Source organism: Emys orbicularis, chromosome 6 (genome assembly GCF_028017835.1).
Source record: "Emys orbicularis isolate rEmyOrb1 chromosome 6, rEmyOrb1.hap1, whole genome shotgun sequence".
NCBI lineage: Eukaryota > Metazoa > Chordata > Testudines > Emydidae > Emys > Emys orbicularis.
The window spans coordinates 87,661,521-87,683,072 of NC_088688.1; the positions used below are offsets into that span (position 1 = coordinate 87,661,521).

The following is a 21,552-nucleotide window of genomic DNA, read 5'->3' on the forward strand; positions in this document are numbered from 1 at the left end:
TAGACAGATAGATAAGATAGAATATAACACATATGTGGAGGAGACAGCCATGGGATAAATTATCTTATGATAACCTCACACTTCCCCTATGCCTACAAATCCATGTCTCCCAGTATTTATTATAATATCCCAAACCTGTGAGCAGCTGCAAACAACTGCCACTTTTTAAAAAGTCAACCTGCCAGAGAAATGTTTCCACCTTCCCCCAAATGGGAGTTTTTCTTCAAATGTTACCCTCCTCTGGACAATATTCAGTACTGAACATGTGAAAAACTTAAGATCTACTATCCTGCAACTCCTCTGGACTATATAACATTGGAAAAGGGGGGTTGAGTTCCCAGCTTAATTCTGGAAGCTCACTGAGATAGCACACTGAGAATTTTAGGTATTATGAAATCAATTTTAAAATGTAATTCATTATTTTTTCCCCACTCAGAGTTTTGTACAACTGGATCCATAGTACATCTCTATAAAACTCTAGTTTAGACAGAGCCGTGTGGTCTCATCATTGAAGCTAACAGATGTCTTTCCATTGGCTTCAGTGGACTTTGAATCACGTTCATAGTGAATTTCAATGGGGAGTTCCATATGCAAAGATTACTTAAAAGCCAAAGCATTTGCAATCAAGAGGGAATATTGTAAAAAATTCTCTAAAGCCATCCCTGTAGCAGCATGTTTCATTCTGTTTATGCAAGGTACTGTCAATTATCATGAAGCTACAAACAGAGGATAGAATATTCACCATGGTTCATAAGTTTCCTGGGGTTGCAACAGGAGCATAAAACAGCAAGCTTGAAGTTGCAGCATCAAGGAGGCTTAAGTCCAATCTAATGAAGATACCTTGATACTTGCTAGAAGTTATTTTGCTACCATTAAATTTACTTTTTAAAATACCCCTGATTTAACAAGTTTCTATGTTCTTGTAATGCTACAGTTAATATTGCCAAACAGGATATTATCTATGCAAATACAGTACCCATGATTGCTCAACCTGAAATGGAAAAAAACCCACCCTGATTTCTACAAGAGTGGGTGTGTGTGAGGGAGATGATAATTTGTGATTTACAAGTCTATAATTCACATATCACCAACAACATGATCAATTTAACTGCCACTTTAATGGAAGTTTTCACTTTTAAACTTACTACCAAGTGATGGAATGTTTGTCAAAGTAACAGAATAAACAACAGGGAATAATGTCATTGAGAGCTATTTTTAACAGCTCAATGGTGCAAGAAGTAGTTGTTTCCCTAAGAACAACTCCTACCAGGGGTCATCCATCAGCAGGGATTTAAGCCAGGACTTTCAATGCCAAAGCACAACTCTCCACCACATGAGCTGCAGGAGCAGCTTGACTAGGTGGTAGCAGACTAGTCATTAGAGCGGGGTAAACACATTCAGGCCCTGCTTCAGCAAAGAGATTAAGAGCGTACGTACATCCCATTAAGTCAATGGGTGTTAAGATCATGCTTATGTGGTTTCCAAACTGATGTCTCAGCCAGCATGTTAATAGTCAAAGAAACTTTCAAAGCCAAGCTGCCTTTTTAGACTAAAGTACATTTTCTAGATTAGACTTGAACTAACTGATTACATGTTCCATCAAAAAAAAAAAAAAAAAACCAAGCCTATATTGGAGAGAACATCAAGGTTTCACAGTTAAGTGCTCAAAATCAGGCAATCCCAAAGTTAAGGTTGAACACACAATCAACAATCCCATAAAGACACTCTAATTATATGACCACATAGTACTTTTCAAATAATGCAACACAATATCCTACAATTCTTTTATTTCAAAAACAAAATACAGCTTTGTGTATGGAAATTCTTGGGGGTTTGCTTTAAACAAAAAAAATCTGTAAAGTGAAAATTTGGCTAGATATCCCCCAAAACCTCCATCCCATCTAGTTTATGAGGTCTTCAGTAGTGACCCTCTGCCAGCCTGGCTCACCTTAGGAAGTCAGCTATCAAGGGCATCCTTCTGTTTATACCTGCCAATATGCACAGAGGTTTGCATGGAAAGACTTGTGCTTAAAGTTTTCCACCTGCATAAAGCCTGAGTAATCAAGTTCTACACAGGTAGATTGCAAAGGTATTGGGGGAATGAAATCCACCCCCTTAGCTGGTATTCTAGTCTATATCTTGAAATAGCAGCAGCAGCCTCTTCTCGTGAGTCACTTGATACAAAGGGACCCAAATACTCCCATTGACGTTAATGGGCTGTAGATCAGGCCCTTATGTCACAGAAAATTACACGGCAAGATTTGGATTGCTGGGACCCACAGCCCACCCATTACACTGGTCTACAATTTTTGAGAAGTCGTCTGCTTCAGAGATAAAATGTGCTATTTATTATGTATTTTGATGTGCTGAATTCAAATATGACAATTAAAACAACTGATTGGCTACTGTTTCTAAGATATTTAAGTTTTTACATTTTATGTCTATGTATATTGTGTAGATAGTAGAGTTTTAATCATAAATTGTAAACCTAGGTCTTTTCATGTGTTTATGGTTGCTTTACATGATAATATTTCACCTGTCCTGTTTATGTAACACTTTAAAAATCAGCAAAAGGGTTATATAAATACAATTTATTATGAAACAAAAGGCAAAAAACTATTATGTACATAGTTTAGTCCTATTCAGTGTCTACTCGACGCTTCTTGGCTTGTCTCTTGTATTCATTAAATGGAGCATCTCTTGTCACTGTCCAGCAATAGTCTGCAAGCATTGATGGGCTCCATTTGCCCTGATAGCGTTTCTCCATTGTTGCAATGTCCTGGTGAAATCGCTCGCCGTGCTCGTCGCTCACTGCTCCGCAGTTCGGTGGAAAAAAATCTAGATGAGAGTGCAAAAAATGTATCTTTAGTGACATGTTGCAACCAAGGCTTTTGTATGCCTTGAGGAGGTTTTCCACCAACAACCTGTAGTTGTCTGCCTTGTTGTTTCTGAGAAAATTTATTGCCACTAACTGGAAGGCTTTCCATGCCGTCTTTTCTTTGCCACGCAGTGCATGGTCAAATGCATCATCTCGAAGAAGTTCACGAATCTGAGGACCAACAAAGACACCTTCCTTTATCTTAGCTTCACTTAACCTTGGAAATTTTCCACGAAGGTACTTGAAAGCTGCTTGTGTTTTGTCAATGGCCTTGACAAAGTTCTTCATCAGACCCAGCTTGATGTGTAAGGGTGGTAACAAAATCTTCCTTGATTCAACAAGTGGTGGATGCTGAACACTTTTCCTCCCAGGCTCCAATGACTGTCGGAGTGGCCAATCTTTCTTGATGTAGTGGGAATCTTTTGCACGACTATCCCATTCGCAGAGAAAACAGCAGTACTTTGTGTATCCAGTCTGCAGACCAAGCAAGAGAGCAACAACATTCAAATCGCCACAGAGCTGCCACTGATGTTGGTCATAGTTTATGCACCTCAAAAGTTGTTTCATGTTGTCATAGGTTTCCTTCATATGGACTGCATGACCAACTGGAATTGATGGCAAAACATTGCCATTATGCAGTAAAACAGCTTTAAGACTCGTCTTCAATGAATCAATGAACAGTCTCCACTCATCTGGATCGTGAACGATGTTGAGGGCTGCCATCACACCATCGATGTTGTTGCAGGCTACAAGATCACCTTCCATGAAGAAGAATGGGACAAGATCCTTTTGACGGTCACGGAACATGGAAACCCTAACATCACCTGCCAGGAGATTCCACTGCTGTAGTCTGGAGCCCAACAGCTCTGCCTTACTCTTGGGTAGTTCCAAATCCCTGACAAGGTCATTCAGTTCACCTTGTGTTATGAGGTGTGGTTCAGAGGAGGAGGATGGGAGAAAATGTGGGTCCTGTGACATTGATGGTTCAGGACCAGAAGTTTCATCCTCTTCTTCTTCCTTGTCTGACTCAAGTGAGAATGATTCTGGTGCATCAGGAACCGGCAGTCCTTCTCCGTGGGGTACTGGGCTTATAGCTGATGGAATGTTTGGATAATGCACAGTCCACTTTTTCTTCTTTGACACACCTTTCCCAACTGGAGGCACCATGCAGAAGTAACAATTGCTGGTATGATCTGTTGGCTTTCTACAAATCATTGGCACTGCAAAAGGCATAGATTTCCTTTTTCTGTTCAACCACTGGTGAAGATTTGTTGCACAAGTGTTGCAGCATATGCGTGGGGCCCACCTCTTGTCCTGATCTCCAATTTTGCAGCCAAAATAAAGGTGATAGGCTTTCTTAACCACAGTGGTTATACTGCGCTTTTGTGATGCAAAAGTCACTTCACCACAAACATAGCAGAAGTTATCTGCACTGTTCACACAAGTACGAGGCACCTCTGCTCACTTTGGCTAAACAGAAATGTGTCCCTTTGCAAAATCAAACACTGACAAATAAGAGAGCACGACACTGTATGATTTCTAGAGCTGATATAGGGCAATTTGTTCAGCAGAGTGATGTAAGCTTCGTTATGATTGCATCATCCATGACCTCTAGGAATAACATGATTCAATTCATATAATGTATGACGCAATACCAGCTTCAGATTGCATCATTCATTGTTTTGCCTGAAAAGCAAGTACTGTCCAAACCCAGTCATAGATTTATTCATAGATCCAGTCAAAGATGTATTTTAGTCATTTCTGGTTTAAATTGAGATCCCTTCCCTTTATAACTCACTTATCCTCCGCCATTCCCAAGTCAAGGGTCGTATATACTGACCCAATAGCATATCTTGAAAACTAGAGCCAATCAACAATTTTAAGCATCATTTTCATTCTCAGTGACCCAGAATTAGTAACGTTTGACTACATTTATTTCAGAAGCATTTTGGCTGTAGAGCAGTGTTATCACGGCTTTCAAGACCAACTTATGCACAGTTGACCTGTAGACTTTTCCACTGCAGGTAAGGGTTGTGAAGACACCCTTCTTTGTCTGCTGTGCAGGCAGTTCCTCTCAGCACAGGGCTTATGTGGTGTGGAGAACCTCACACTGGCATAGTAGGGCCCCAAATCTTCAAAACTCAACATTATGCAGTGAGACCACACAAAGCTAAGCACCATTGAAAAAAACACAAAACAGAACTTAATTGGTAATTATAAACCCCACACAGTCCCTACACACAGGGCTGAATTTCACCCATAGAGCAGAGAAACTCCAGCTCCTATTCATAGATTCCAAGGCCAGAAGGGATCATTGTGATCATCTAGACTGGCCTCCTGTATAACACAGGTCATAGAACTTCCGCAAAATAATTATTTCCGTGGGAGTTGCATGAAAATTATCATAGGCAAAATTTAGTCCAATGAATGTATGGATTTTTTTAAAAAAAGATAAGTGGTTGGTAGCAAACAAATCTGAAACTTTTTATCCTCATTTACCAAGTTAGGTCTTGAATGGCTTCAAAATCATCCTTCTGTAGAGAACAGGTCATGCCAGTAATACCTAGTTTTATGTCTTTATTCCTTGAAACAAATGTTATTACTTTTCTTAATCAGCTTTGATTGGCAGGACTGACTCCTTTCTTAATATCCAGTATCACCAGAGACTGAAGAAACTGTAATGGCCTTTACCTGCTTCAAATGGTCAAGCAGTGGTAATTTTTTAATATGGCACACAATAGTCTAGGCAGTCCTGTCTTTAGTTAATTTAAGACAACTATGGTTAGCCATTTTTTTCATGTTACCTCACATAGAATCTAATTTTGGAATCATGTTTCCCCCCCATTCCCTACTGCCGCATCGTGGAATGTTTCCGCCAATTACGCCCACTGGCCTATGTCAGTTCTAAGGTTAAAGAACGGATAAAACAGCCAGACCGTGAGTGTTTATTTTATGTTCATAATCTCCTTGTTATGTCTTGTTTACAATTTGTTACACTATTTAGCCACCGGAATGCCCCTATAAAATATTTTTTTATGTCAGTGGGCAATTATCTGTATAAAATACAATGTAAGTAAACAAATAAATCAAAAGTATCACTGTTAATCTATCATCTGGGAAAGCCAAATGTGGCAGTGAACTCCAAGTACCAAGTCTCTAACTAAAAGAAATAGAAATAAAAGCTAAGGCCAGGTCTACACTAAAAAGTTATGTTGACACAGCTACATTGCTCAGAGGTGTGAAAAATCCACACCCCTGAGCAAAATGACTATGCCAACCTAACTCCCAGTGTAGACAGTGCTAGGTCAATAGAAGAATTCTTGGGGAGACGGATTAACTCCCTTGACGGGAGAACCCCTCCCATCACTGTATTGAGTGTCTTGAATGAATGAATGAATGAATGAATGAATGAAGCGCTACAGCAGCTCCGCTGCAGTGTTTCCAGCAAAGTTATTGCGTAAGATTCTGGGATAGATAATTGAAAAGAGGGCGGTTTCATTTTTTAAGTCTTTTTTCTTTTTCATTTCTTTACTTGAATGAATATACTGGCATTGTATATAGATATATATACTGACACCCGAGTTGCGTCATCTGCAGGGCATGGACCTGGGACCTCTCGATCTCAAAGCAAGAGTCTCTACTGCCAAAAGAGTAGGTAGCAATAGCAGACTCAAATCTCTCTGCCTGGCCTAGGCACTAGAGTAGGGCAATAGCCCTACTGTGTTAGTGTGGTTTACAGCTGCACAGAGGGTTTTTTCTACTTTGGTAGTACCAATTCCAGCAATATTCCTCATTTTAAGTATAACAAAGCTCTCTCAAACTGGTAGAATCTTTCAAAACAAAATACAGTTTTGAGAGACCACTGTAAACCACTAAAAGGCCAAATAGTATGAGCATTTGTTTAAATTTAAAGTAATAAAAGCCAGACTATATAAGAGTTAAGAATTAAATTCTGTCTTTAGCAAAACCTCTGGTTGCCTGGATTGGAAACAGCGCTTTTTTTAAGACCCCTTCACTACTGAGGCGAAATGGATGGATTAAAAGAAGGCATTTTATCCAAAATTATATGTTGTGGGTTTCCCCATTGCTAGTATCTGAATTTTTATGTATTTATTTTAATTTGTGTGTGTGTGTGTGTGTGTGTGTGTGTGTGTGTGTGTGTGTGTGTGTGTGTGTGTGCGCGTGCACGTGCTTTAACTTGTGTGTTTCAGGTTGGTGTTCTGTGATGTTGTTCTCATTGTTGATAATCTAACAATGGGCCATAAAATGCTGTCCATTCTTAAGTAGAACTTAAAAACAAACAATGGCACCATAGAAACCAAAGTCACTGCCTAACAATAGGTGAGTGTCATTTTCTCTTATATTTTGGCCAGGTTTGACTGCAAAATATCATTCATGATTCAGTACATATAAAGTATCTGAAAAACAGTAAACATCAAGGCATAACTATTTGCTGAAAACGGTAGAGAGAATAGACTTTGGGACTGGGTTGGTCTATATTTACTCGTAGCTTCATGCCAATTGACCACCATTCATTTGCACATTTAACCATAAAATTAAATAGCTAAATCCAAATCAACATACCAATTTCAACTGGAAGATGTGTGATCTGGTTATTTGATAACTCCAATACTTTCAGCTCTTGAAACAGGGCAATGTAGGCTGGAATGGTTTGTATCTGTGTTTTGTAGATATGCCATTCTTTCAGATGTGTCTGTTCTTTCAATGAATCTGGAAATTCCTGTAATGAAATGAGATTACATAAATCAAGAGTATTTGGCTAGTGTTTTATTTTTCCATATTTCTGAATTAAAGCCAGGCTAACATCTATCCTCTTAATTTCCCTTTGGTTGTCTTGGGGTAGGATGGTACTTTGCTAACATCCCTTCCAGGAGGAGCATTGCCACTGCTCACTGCTACCTAAATTGGTTTACAACAGTCAGCCTGGACTGTGGGTCCTGTCCAGCCAGTGATCGTTTTCAACCATCCTATCCAGGTACCAAAGTGTATTTGGTCAATAGGGCTGCAGTGCATAGTGCACATCATTTACAATTTATTGCAACAGGATGGTAAATATTGTCTTTGCAAAGCAGTTATAATCAAAGGTGTTGAAAAGACTTCAAAGAAGTGCAGACAGATCACCATCCAAAGCCACTGGGTCAGATTTTGCCTTTTAGTATACACACACAACTCCCAGTGACTTCAATTAGACTTCTCTATGCAGAAAACTGATGGCAAAATTAGGCTCACTTGTTGGAATTCAACAGGACCTTCTTATGGAAGGCTTAAGTGCTACCATAACCAGCAAGGCAGGGAGTGTGACACAAACCAACGACTTCCCCACAAGTAGGGAAGGCCAAGACTCACCCAGGATACAGGAGTGACCAAAGTCACTATGAGAAGTCAGTGAAGGTGATGACCTTAGACTGGGGAAGGAGAGGGAGGGAATAGTTATTTCTGCATATGTTGATGATTATTTACTGTGAATGTTGCCTAAATAAGGCTGTGGGTATTCTCAACAAACCCACTGTATTAATATTCAATTTGTCTTGGAGAAAGGGCAAAAGCAGTGGACTTATTCCCAAAGCATCTCACTAAGACTTTATTCACAAACAACAGAAAAAGAATGGATGCATTTCAGCAGGGTCTACATGGACCAATTAATGTACAACACATTAGTTTGCTTTAGTAATCACACCTACATAGAGTGCATTACATCACCTTATATAGGCAAACCGTTATTTACACAATTAGGCATCTAATGTTAGGCACCCAGATTTGACAACTTTGGCCTCACTAAACTGTAGAATTAATAAAGTTTGCATTCCTATATGCCTCCAAATTTAAGCATAGCAAGTTGCTCCCTTACTTTTCACTATAAAAATATTTAATGTTCTCATGCTAGTTTGGATGTTGGGTTTCTTCAGTCTTCAACTCAAATAAGTTTAGTCATAGAGGCTACAAATTAAGCAAATCATATAAGTAGATGCTTATCTATCAGCACATGAGTAATCTCATGCTCATTTAGCAAAACATATGCTTAAGTCTTATTGACTTCAGCATGTGCTTAAGTGTTTTGTTGAATCAGGTCCAGAATAGTCTGGTCCTTTGAAATCTTCCTTTTAGCATTTATCAATGTTTCCAAATTTGTCTCCTGCTGAGAAGGAATATAGGGTATGTCTACACTGCCATTAAAAACCTGTGGCTGGACTATGCCAGCTGACTCAGGCTTGAAGGTGTCAGGCTAAGGGGCTATGCAACTGTAGTGTAGACTTTTGGGCTCAGGCTAAAGCTTGGGCTCTAGGACCCTGCGAGGGGGAAGGTCAGAGTTCGGGCACCAGCCCGAGCCCCAACATCTACACCACAATTAAAGAGCCCCGCAGCCAGAGTCAGCTGGCACAGGCCAGCTGTGGGTCTCTAATTGCTATGTAGACATCCCACTGAGACTGAAGAGTGCAAACTCTTTTTAACTTGGTCATATAGCGACATAGCAACACTGGGTCAAAATCGTGGGTAAAATTTTCAGAAGTGTCTAAGGCTGGGTCCACACTACCCGCCTGATTCGGCGGGTAGAGATCGATCTTCTGGGATCGATTTATCGCGTCTCATCTGGACGCAATAAATCGATCCCAGAAGCGCTCCCCCATCAACTGCGGAACTCCTGCTCGCCGAGAGGAGGAAGCGCTGTCGACGGGGGAGCTTGCCTGCGCCGCGTGGACCCGCAGTAAGTAAACTTAGTTCGATCTAGGAAACGTTGACTTCAGCTACGCTATTCTCGTAGCTGAAGTTGCGTTTCCTAGATCGATCCCCCGCCCCAGTGTGGACCAAGCCTAAGTGACTGGGAAGTCTAAATCCCATTTTCAAAAAGTGACCTGGGCACTTAGGAGCCCAAGTCCCATTCACTTTCACTTTCTGACATAGGACTCCTAAATCACTTAAGCGCTTTTGAAAATGTTACTCCTGGATCTTTCTTTTGGCTCCAGGAAGCATGGAAATAGTGTCTTTAAACAGCTCATTAATTAGAAGCAATTTTTGTCTTGCCAATTTCTAGAATTATTTCAAATACTTGGGAAAGAATTTGCTACTGGGGTAATTTACAAAACTCCATTCAGTTTAACCCATGTGTTTCAGGTGTTTTGAATGATGGGGAGTGCAGGTTTTTTAAGCCTTTGAATTCATACTAAATTGTTTTAGTTAATTGGTTTTCAATTCTGACCAACTTTTCATGGTTTGAATTATGCAACAAATGCCCTAAACTTGGGTCAGATAGAAATCAGTTGATAAAGATGAAAATTAGGTAATTTTAGACCCTATTTTTGTAAAGTAGCATATCATCTAGCAATCTTACTGCTAGGTTTTATATCATTCTGCAGTGGTAACATCTGAAATAAATAATCTAGCTGAGGCGCCATTACCATCTCTGCAGCAGTAACTCTGCCTCATAAAATGAGTTTTAATAGTTTCCACCTTTACTCCCTTTAAATCTTTGTGTGTGGGTTTGGTTTTGTTCTTTTAGAATTTTACATTACAAAGGCAACTTTAACTGCGAAGGCCACAATTTTAACTTGTTTTTAAGATCAGAAACCTCAGTTTTTCTTTAGATTTGTTAGTTTCCCCCAAAATATTAATACGGTGACATATTTTAATAGGTTCCTCTTAATTAAGCACCAGTAATAGTGCTACTTATGTACAGCTAAATCATTCATCTTAACTTGATTAGCAGTACATTGAAACAGACATTCAAATGCTGACCACTGGGATTTTTTTAAAGAATAATTTAATGCTAGTTCTAATTCCATGACTTCATATATATATAAATCTGCAGACATTGAGTCTGTATGTAATTCTTTTTTTTCCCCCTTCTCTTTTTCATATGGATTGTTTCATTTTTGGCTTTATTTGCCCAGGAAGTATATATCATATTTTGATCCATTTTATATATTTGTCAGTTTATGGTAGTTAAAAAATAAAATGCCTGAATTGCCTCAAGGCTGGTAATGAGCAATCTTTCTAAATTCTTGTGGAAGATTACCCCACCCTTTCCTTCCCCCCGACCCCTCCAAATGTGCAGTACTTATTTTTACATCTATTATAAATAAATAAATCATAAAGGTTGAAACTATGACTGCTTTCTTTCATCTCATTCTTGATTTTCCCCACCATTACGGGCTAAACTGAGACTTAACTTGAAGCTTCAACCTATGGGGTAACACATACTTGTACCAGCCAAGGAGGAGCTCTCAGAAGGAATTGGGAGTCAGGGAGGAAGTGGCGGGGTGGCCCAGTACTTAAGGGGCTAACCTACGACTTACAAGATGCAGGTTCAAAGGCCTTCTCTACCACATGTGACTGTGGGCAAGTCACTTAGCCTTTCTATGTCTCAGTTTCCCATCTGTAAAATGGAGATATTAGCACTTCCTTACCTCACTGGGGTGTTGTGAAGATAAAGACTGTGAGGTGTTCAGATAGGATGGTAATAAGGGCCATGTAAGTAACTAGATAGACTAGAGACACTCCATTTAGTCACAATTCCTTCAGAGCTCCACTTTGGCATGAGGGTTAGATGGACGTTGCATTATCCCTTTACCAAACCCAAGGTATTTCTCTTCCCCCACTGACTGGTGCACACTCCTCTCCTCATCCACTTCATTCCCACTTGCTAGGGAGGGACAGTCTTTGGCATGCTCTCCTCCCATCCCAGAGGCAAGGTTCAGGTAGCTGCTCCTTGGAAGTTGGGAAGAGTGGACGGCAGAGAGAAAGCACATTACACTTCCTTGTTCCCTGGCTCTGCCGTGATCTAGCTCTATTGCTGTCCCTTCACTGGTCTGCCATTTCTTTCCATCTTGTACACATTCTCCTAACATCTGTTATTCCTAATTCACCAAAGTGAGCACTGAGGGTGAAATCCTGGTCCTGTTGGAGACACATGGCAAAACTCCCATCAGCTTCACTGAGGCCAGGATTTCATCCTGCGTGTTCTCCATAAGTAAAAAGATAATCATGCAAAACCTTTTTCTTTGTTAGAGAGAGACTGATCCAACGTGCAGGGCTTTTCTCTGTTATCTCAGACACAGATCCCAGCCATCTGACTCCTTCATAACTTTGGGAATGAATAAATAACAATTTAGGGATTTATTCCATTGTCTGGAATCAATCTGAAAGGCTTAGAAAATTTTACTTATGTTTCGTTAAGAACTAAGGATTGCTATATTAGTATCAAGTAGGGCTCTCAAGCAATTAAAAAAATTAATCGTGATTTATCACACTGTTAAACAATAATAGAATACCATTTATTTAAATATTTTTGGATGTTTTCTACATTTTCAAATATATTGATTTCAATTACAACACAGAATACAAAGTATACAGTGCCCACTCTATATTTATTTTTATTACAAATATTTTCACTGTAAAAAAAACAAAAGAAATAGTATTTTTCAACTTATCTACTACAAGTACTGTAGTGCAATATCTTTATCATGAAAGTTGAACTTACAAATGTAGAATTATGTACAAAAAACCCTGCATTTAAAAATAAAACAATGTAAAATTTTAGAGCCTGCAAGTCCATTCAGTCCTACTTCTTGTTTACATTTGCAGGAGATAATGCTGTCCGCTTCTTGTTTACAATGTCACCTGAACGTGAGAACAGGTGTTCTCATGGCACTGTTGTAGCCAGTATTGCAAGATATTTAAGTGCCAGATGCGCTAAAGAGTCATATGTCCCTTCATGCTTCAACCACCATACCAGGGGACATGCGTCCATGCTGATGACGGGTTCTATTCGATAACAATCCAAAGCAGTGCAGACTGACACATGTTCATTTTCATTATCTGAGTCAGATGCCACCAGAACACGGTTGATTTTCTTTTTTGGTGGTTCGGGTTCTGTAGTTTCCGCATCAGAGTGTTGCTCTTTTAAGACTTCTGAAAGCATGCTCCACACCTCATCCCTCTCAGATTTTGGAAGGCACTTCAGATTCCTAAACCTTGGGTCAAGTGCTGTAGCTATGTTTAGAAATCTCACATTAATACCTTCTTTGCGTTTTGTCAAATCTGCAGTGAAAGTGTTCTTAAAATGAACAAGGTGCTGGGTCATCATCCAAGACTGCTGTAACATGAAATATATGGCAAAATGCGGGTAAAACAGAGCAAGGGACATAGAATTCTCCCCCAAGGAGTTCAGTCACAAATTTAATTAACGCATATTTTTTTTTAAGAGCGTCATCAGCATGGAAGCATGTCCTCTGGAATGGTGGCCGAAGCATGAAGGGGCATACGAATATTTAGCATATCTGGCACATAAATACCTTGCAATGCTGGCTACAAAATGCCATGCAAATGTCTGTTCTTATTGTCTGGTGACATTGTAAATAAGAAGAGGGCAAATTATCTCCTGTAAATGTAAACAAACTTGTTTGTCTTAGCCATTGGCTGAACAAGAAGTAGGACTGAGTGGACTTGTAGGCTCCAAAGTTTTACATTATTTTGTTTTGGAGTGCAGTTATATAACAAAAAAAATCTATGTTTGTAAGTTGCACTTTCACGACAAAGAGATTGCATTACAGTACTTGTATATAAATACTATTTCTTTTGTTTATCATTTTTACAATGCAAATATTTATACTCAAAAATAATATACACTTTGTTTTCAATTACAACACAGAATACAATATATATGAAAATGTAGAAAAACATCCAAAATATTTAATAAATTTCAATTGGTATTCTATTGTTTAACAGTGCAATTAAAACTGTTAAAAATTAATTGTTTTAATCACGATTAATTTTTTGAGTTAATCGCATGAGTTAAGTGTGATTAATCAACAGTCCCAGTATCAAGATATTCTTTCTGGACTTTTGGTACAGTAATCAGGCCAAATTCAAACCTGATTGCAGTGGAGTTGAACCCACTCACACAAGGTCTGAATTTATATCAATTGTCTAGACTTCCAAGCTTTCTCTGACAATCTTTCTTTATACCCAGTATTATATGGGATAAACAACCTAATGTTTTTCTATAGTGTGCCATTTTTTCAGGATATTCCCTCTTTCAATACATATATCTGTGTTGCTAAACCAGTGAGTAGTAGGAACTGAAATTTACACAGGCTTTATATTTTTGCTTTCCTCTTCGATTCCCTGGTGGTTTTTTTGTAATCTTCAGCCACTGTATTGAAGCTGGCAAGCAGCTGATAAATTACTCCATGAAGAATGCCACTTGGAAAATGTTGAGTTTTAGCCTCTAAGAGTAAAACGATATCACAAAACACCTTGATTTTGAAAAACTATTTAAAGGCAATATACCAAGGTACCCACCCCTTATTTAAGTATCACCAGTGAGAACAGAATCTACCTGCTAGAGATGTTTCTGAACCAAAACTCTGGACTCCAAACACTCAATTTTTAGAGAAGTTCAGATTCTGATCTCAATCCAAACTTACCACTCTATCTGCAATGGGCCAAACCAACAGCCTGGAATCAAATACCTCCCTTAGTTTTGAGAAAGTTTGGAGCTGGTTCCAAACTTTAAGACTCAGACCCATCTCTACTCCCTAACCAGGGCAGGTTCTTCATGATCTCATAAAACATCTGGGGGTGTATAATAATGATATAATGATGCGACAGAATTTGTCCCCTCTGGTGTGGTTATTTCACATAAAGAAACTTGACTTATTATGGCAAACACATAACTCACTGTCACCAGCAGGTTTGGAATAACAAATGGAAGTAGCCTCCTTACTGAGTCACAAAGTAACTGAAATTCGCAGAGTAAAACTGAGAGAATAATTTGCAATAAATTATTTTTTCTGTGAATTTCATGTATTTTAATCTTCATTAATTGTACCTGAGGTCATGATTTGTTCATAAATAATTATTTTACTGTAGTTCATTAGCAAGGAGTTTGTTGAATGCATTTGATATTCAAGCTTTTTTATTGGACATGTACTGCTGGAAATGAGGGTCAAGATCCCCAGCTGGCATAAAGCAATATAGCCAAGATCTGGTCCATGGTGTTTTTCAGTTCTCTGACTGCGTGACTGGATAAGTATAGGCACTTTTTCTAGTGCTAATGCTGACAGTCACAAATTCAAAAGTTGCTTTTCCTGAAAATTTCCAACATTCACTTAAAATTTGCTGATTCCACGAACATTCTTGACGGTAAACTGCTTTCTGTGAATAACTAATGAATGAAACACTTAAATGGCAAGAAGCCAGTCAAAGTAAATTCATTTAATAATTCAAATAAATATTCATGGCATTGGGGTTTTTTTTACAGCCCTCACCCATCTGCAGTAGCTAAAGCTTTCTCTGAAGAACTTATTTAATTCAGTTGGTACACGTTTGTGGTAAAATCACAAAGAATCTCAGCTAAGAGCTTTATCAATGGTTGTCATTCTCTGCTAGGTAGCTGATTCAGACACATGTTGTTCAGAGTCTAAAAGCACTACAACATTATTTTTTCATCAGGGGTTCACTTGGGAGATTCTCTAAGGGCAGATAAGGATAAACAACATGGAGAGGGAATTGCACTATAAAGGGAGACCTCTGAAGGAGCTGCAGAGAGAAGAGTCATGCAATGGGAGAACAAATGAGAGAGAGAGTGACTCCATAAATTCTGATGTTATTCTGGCATAGAAGTTTTCTTTCCTATTTGGCAAGTACACCCTATAATAGTTAATTCCTGGATGGACAAATTTCCATATAATGGACACCCCACTAACCTGGAAGATTCAAATGACACTACTTGGAAAAAGTTTTGTAGACCAATACACTAGATCCACTGTCCCAGGACTACTCAGTACTTACTGTTTGCTGCCAGGTTAGCTCTATCTGTGAACTGGAAATCTACACTTCAACCCAAACTGTGGTTCCAGAAATTAATCTATACATGTTCTTCTACCACCCTCATCAACTTAATAGCTCAGCACCTTCCAGTAGTGCATTACATTATGACTAACATCTGTCATGTATGGTTAACTCTCTCTTTCATGCTCTCCCCAGGGAGAGAATAGTGGGTGCAGTGAAGTGCTTTGTTTTATTAGGGTTTGTTGGAGGGTTTTTAACTGTAGATGCTGCTATATGTTTATATCACAGAAGGCAAGGTCAAAGAAGCATGCCTTGCTCTTATAGCAGAAGGTGATGAAGTTTGTGACGGTCCTTCATTTCTGTAGGAATTCCACAGATTCAAGGTCAATCTACACTGTAGCTGTGCAGCTCTTGCTGCAGTAGTATAGACATGCCCCTAGTTAAATAGCTAGGCAGACAAAAGCTACTCTCTGAGTAGCTTTATGATTTCCCCCCTTTTCTCATAATACACACATAAAGAATTATCTCTGATTGTGAAAATAGGACATGCTTCAGAACACTTTTATCTCTCTAGAAACCAACTCCACTACTAACTGACTGGCATCAGTTGAGGAAGTGGACTCCTGATCTCACTTCTAAACTGAAGTATCATGAAAAGCAATGCCAAGTGTTATTTCTACTACTCCATGACTGGTAAGTTTTACTTATCATTTTGTTTTAAACAAATGCAGAACAAAATTTGTCTCTGAACCATCAAGGAATGCAAGCAAACCTTTGGGTATTTTAAAAGTAATTGACAAGCCAACCTAAGCTGATATCGTTACTGCCGTCTCCTTTGCACCATAGGTGGAACTAGGGAACAATCCCATTGTATTGTGATGGTTTACTACCAAGCTTTCCAGAGGACTACATTACACACATCAGTGCAGAATTAATGATCAGCATTGTGACATTGCACTCTATATGATTTTACGAAAATCATAATGATTATATGATGAGTGTGAATATAATGTAACTAAAATATGCTTCATGCAAAAGGTCTCTTGTAAGGTATAATCTACTGACTGTGGTCATCCTATTTGTATAAATGTATCACTCTTGTATCTGAAACTAGAAATATGAAATATAACTCTGATGTCCTATTGAGTTATGCAAAGTGTGGGCCATTCATGGTGATTTGGAATCTTAATGGCTCCCATTAACCAGGACAATTGACTGTAGATGGCTCTGTTTTACTTGTAAGTCTTCCTGTATGCGTGTGTGCTGGCAAGTGGGCAATGAAGTCTGTCAGTGACATGTGATCATGTCACCTGAACTGGAATCCATCTTTAACCTGGTGCATTTCCATTGAGAAGGAGGGGTGGGAACCCAGAGGGACAAAGGATTCCCGCCTTATGCAAAAGATATATAAGTGGGTGGAACAGAACAAATGGGGCAGCCATCATGAGAAATCCCCTAGCTACCACCTGAGCTGGAACAAGTGCTGGACCAGGGGAAAGGATTGTGCCCAGACTAGGAAGGCATCCAGTCTGTGAAAGAAACTTATTGAAACATCTCTGAGGGTGAGATTTTATCTGTATTCAGTTTATTTTATTTTGCTTGGTAATTCACTTTGTTCTGTCTGTTACTACTTGGAACCACTTAAATCCTACTTTCTGTATTTAATAAAATCACTTTTTACTTATTATTTAACCCAGAGTATGTACTAATACCTGGGGGGAGTGGGGGCAAACAGCTGTGCATATCTCTCTATCAGTGTTATAGAGGGCGAACAATTTATGAGTTTACCCTGTATAAGCTTTATACAGGGTAAAACAGATTTATTTGGGGTTTGGACCCCATTGGGAGTTGGGCATCTGAGTGTTAAAGACAGGAACACTTCCTAAGCTGCTTTCAGTTAAATCTGCAGCTTTGGGGCACGTGGTTTAGACCCTGGGTCCGTGTTGGAGCAGACGGGCGTGTCTGGCTCAGCCAGACAGGGTGCTGGAGTCCCAAGCTGGCAGGGAAAGCAGGGGCAGAAGTAGTCTTGGCACATCAGTGGCAGCCCCAAGGGGGTTTTTGTGATCCAACCTGTCACAAACATATTTTAAAACTAAAAATGTTATTAACTTATAGCAAGAAAGGAAGGTAATATTATTGTCACTTCTAATGCAGTAGAAAACTACTCAGAATGGACTAGCATGTCAGGCTTTGGCATAAAATGTTTTGTTAGGAAAAAAAAAGTGCCATGCTAATCAGCCAAATATTGCAGAAAAAGGCTCAGACTAAGCTTACCGTCCAGTGATCTCCAGAAAGTTGAAAAATAAACTTGCTTCTTTCTTTGTCTGTTTCATCTGACAAAGTTCTCTTCTTACAGAGCTGAGAGTTCTTCTCAGTTTTATCCAAGACCTTCACAGTGGTATCTATGAAACCATTCTTTAGGTATGCAGATTGTGGAATGCCTTTCTTTCTGCACTCTAGTACAAAGTCCCATTCTTGTTTTATCCTGAAGTAGTGCAGATAAAGAGTTTCTATGAATCCAAATAACAGAACTCAAAAACTTAAAGTCTTATATTTTAAAAGGAGACTCACTCCAACCTCCAAATTAGTGCACACATTTCATACATGTAAATAACATTTGAATACACGCAAATCAGATGGAAACCCATTTGATTTTTGTATAAAACAGTCCTACTTGCACTTGGAAATGCATAGGCATCTTTGCATAGGCAAATGACTAAAGATGTAAATTATGCATGTAAATTTAGAGGCCATTTTTAGAACTCCTGGCCCAAGAGTAATGCTTGGGTTTGTAAGGATGAATAGTATAATTCAGATGAGTAGGGTCTTCTTTAATGCATCAGCTCCAGAAAATAATGCACATATATAGGGCCTATCCTATATGAATTTTGCCATGGATTTCAATAGGAGTAGGCTCACACTAAACAAGTTACAAATATATATGAATACAATGAAGACCCTACATTGGTCCTGGGTTTATGCCCATAATTTTGCAACTGGAAAAATATTTTCCCAACCTTTCGCAGCCATTGGAAATAATTTTTCCTCCTGACTTTTTAGATTCAAGTAAAGAGTTTTTACCTAGAAAAGAAAAAACGTTGTCTTCTAAAATTATGATGTGTACGTCATAGAAGAGGTGAAGTTAAAGGTCAGGTAATATATTTTACCCCTGCTAATTTCAACATGAATGTTACTTAGGGCTTGACTATGTGGAAAAAGTTGCACCAGTATAAATGAGGGAGGCATTTAATTTTAGAGACACATATTTTGGTTTAAGGGTAGCTTATTTTGGTTTGGCTCAAGTCAATTAAGGAACAGGTGTAACTAAACCAAAATAAGCCACTTTTATACCAAAAGAAGAGTCTCCACAGAGCCTTTTGCCCCAGTTTAACCATATTAGTTTAAAAGCCAATTTAAATTATACTGATGCAATTTGGTAATGGAGACAAGCTATTCTATGAACCCAGAAATCACTGGCAAAACAGGGAGCAGACAGTGGCAAGGTAAGAGTTAATAGAGAGTTCACATAGGAACAACTAGGAAAAATCTAAAAAACACTGTTATAATATACATTGGGAAAAATAGGTCCAAGACACCTACATACTGTTTTCTAAAATTATTCTACCAGTGAGTGCATCTAATTAACTATAAAAGCTTTTTGTTGTTGTGAGCGAAAAGGTGGGCAAGACAGAAGTGTGCAGAGAAAAATTAAAATAAACCCCAGAAGGAAAAAGAGGGAAGAGAAAAAGAAAAACAACAGGATTTGAACCATTAAAAGAGGAAAACTAAAAAGTACCCAAACCCCTAGAGTTCTTTTCTCTGATATCTTAGAAATAATCCTAACTTAGATACCACTGTTGTGCTGCTCCTTCTTTGTACTCTCCTCCTTCACTTATCCTCCAGGTATATGCATTCTATAATTGTTGAATTTTGATTCTGTGGCACAATCCTCACACACCCGTGGAATTCCTTGATCATCCACAAAGAATTAAAAATTTCACTGTGATAATTCAGTGAACTGAAAATTGGCTTTTTTGTGCCTTGCTTGCCCTTTACTCAGCCAGTCCCATAAATGGTTGTTTCATTTCTAGCTGGTTGAATTCAGGAAACCTGAAGTAAGTAGACGAGGTGGGAGCACAAAAATCTTCCCTCAGCCCAGAAGCAGGCCACCTCCACGCTGACCGTTATTCCCAACCCAGGGAGACTTAAGACAACACAATAAAACCCACAAAGGGGAAGATTTAGCTCTAAATCCTTTAACTGTGGTAACAACCAGGGAAGCATTAATGACAAGAGAATGTATTTTCCTCTGATATTTTACTGATAAAATGTAGAAAATACAAACATCTAGAGGCAACAATACATTGTTAGTTGAGTAAAATGCAGTTAAACAAAACCCAAACCTCTGATAATTCAATTATTGATCAATGCAGCAAAAGAGGAACTGAATGCAAAAGAATTATGACAACTACAAACTTGATGACAAATTCAGCAAGAATATAATCACACAGTGAAGAAGAAATTTTACATAGCCTTTTAATGTCAGCTTAATGCAATATGCTCTTCAGAGCTTTTATAGAACGATCTCGCATGGTCATCAGGTTAAGCATCATAGAGAAATACTGCATGTGGATGGAGAGTGAATTATACCAATGGGGCAACAAACATGTCTGATTTTATCCAGTATGTGTCAGAATAAAGACATGGTCAATTCCAAGGGCAGATATTCTAATCACTTGCAATCATTGCTTGTACCACTGGGGCTGCATCACCAACCAAATATGAATCAATACAGCTTTCCTTGCACAGAAAAAGACTTCTATATAGGCTTGGAAGAATTTGATTTTTATCAGTAAACATCGATTTTCACCATACACACACAAACGAACAAAAAAAATTCATCTATAATAATCTAAATTTACAGATAGGCAAAGTAAGAAAAATACTCCTTGACAACTTCTTAGGGACTGATTTAAGTATATTTTCTGTGTATATTTTGATGTGATGTTGACAGTTTGTGTTTTAGTAGTTATAAAGCTTTAATTTTTTGAATCTCCATCTTTACTGTCATTAATTACCGACAACTATGAAAATTTAAATAGGTAAAAACCTAAAAAAAAATGCTTTAAAGTTAATGTTGACATTATCCATCAAAATTAGAAAAAATAAAAATTAAATTCTGCCAAGCCTACTTATAAATCAATGGTTGGCTCATTATTCAATCTACTAGTCTAATCTGATGCCAGGTACAAAATTCAGAGAATTTTCGCAGACAAATTGATAAACATCATTAAATATAATGATACATCTGTCATTTGTATGCTACAGGTAATATCAGACCAAGGTGACAGGGACAACTAGGGGTTCATCACTCCGTTCTAGCTAATCACTGTTAAAGTATGTGATTGCCATTATTTCTTATGGAACCCTTATCAAAATAAACTGTTTTATCTCTGATTGACAATTTCATATAAGGGAAATTATGTATTATCACACTTCTGCTATCAAATGCTATCATGCATGCCTTTGAAAAACAAAAAAAAAGCCTCTGTTGTGAGTGAGAAAATTCTATAAAACAGTGCAACAAATTCTTGGGTGGTTGGTGCCGGGGGAGGGGGCGGGGGGGGGAAGGGTTGTTTTAAGAAAACACTCTACTAGCAACTATTTAACACTTCCAGTCCTTTTTAAATCTGTTAACATTTCTCTGAGGAAAGTAAGTAGATTTCCAGTCTAAATGCTTTGTTTTGAACACTGGCTTTCTTTTAAAGGCCCTGGAAATCCCTGGAACACATTTTCCCCTACAACAAATGCATAAAACAGTGAGGAAATATTTTATTGGACCAACTTCTTAACTCATCTGCCTT

At 38.4% G+C, this 21,552-nt stretch overlaps 1 protein-coding gene across 1 annotated transcript in view; it reads right to left on the bottom strand.

The window, feature by feature from the left end:
• The window catches only part of LRRC2 (leucine rich repeat containing 2), a 70,580-nt gene that overhangs the window by 35,452 nt on the left and 13,576 nt on the right, over positions 1 to 21,552 (bottom strand). The window contains exons 2-3 of the mRNA XM_065406877.1: positions 17,963 to 18,173; positions 7,463 to 7,619 (exon numbers count right to left, since the gene is read on the bottom strand). Of these exons, the coding sequence (XP_065262949.1) occupies positions 7,463 to 7,619; positions 17,963 to 18,173 (368 nt within the window). The remainder of the gene's footprint in view (positions 1 to 7,462; positions 7,620 to 17,962; positions 18,174 to 21,552) is intronic.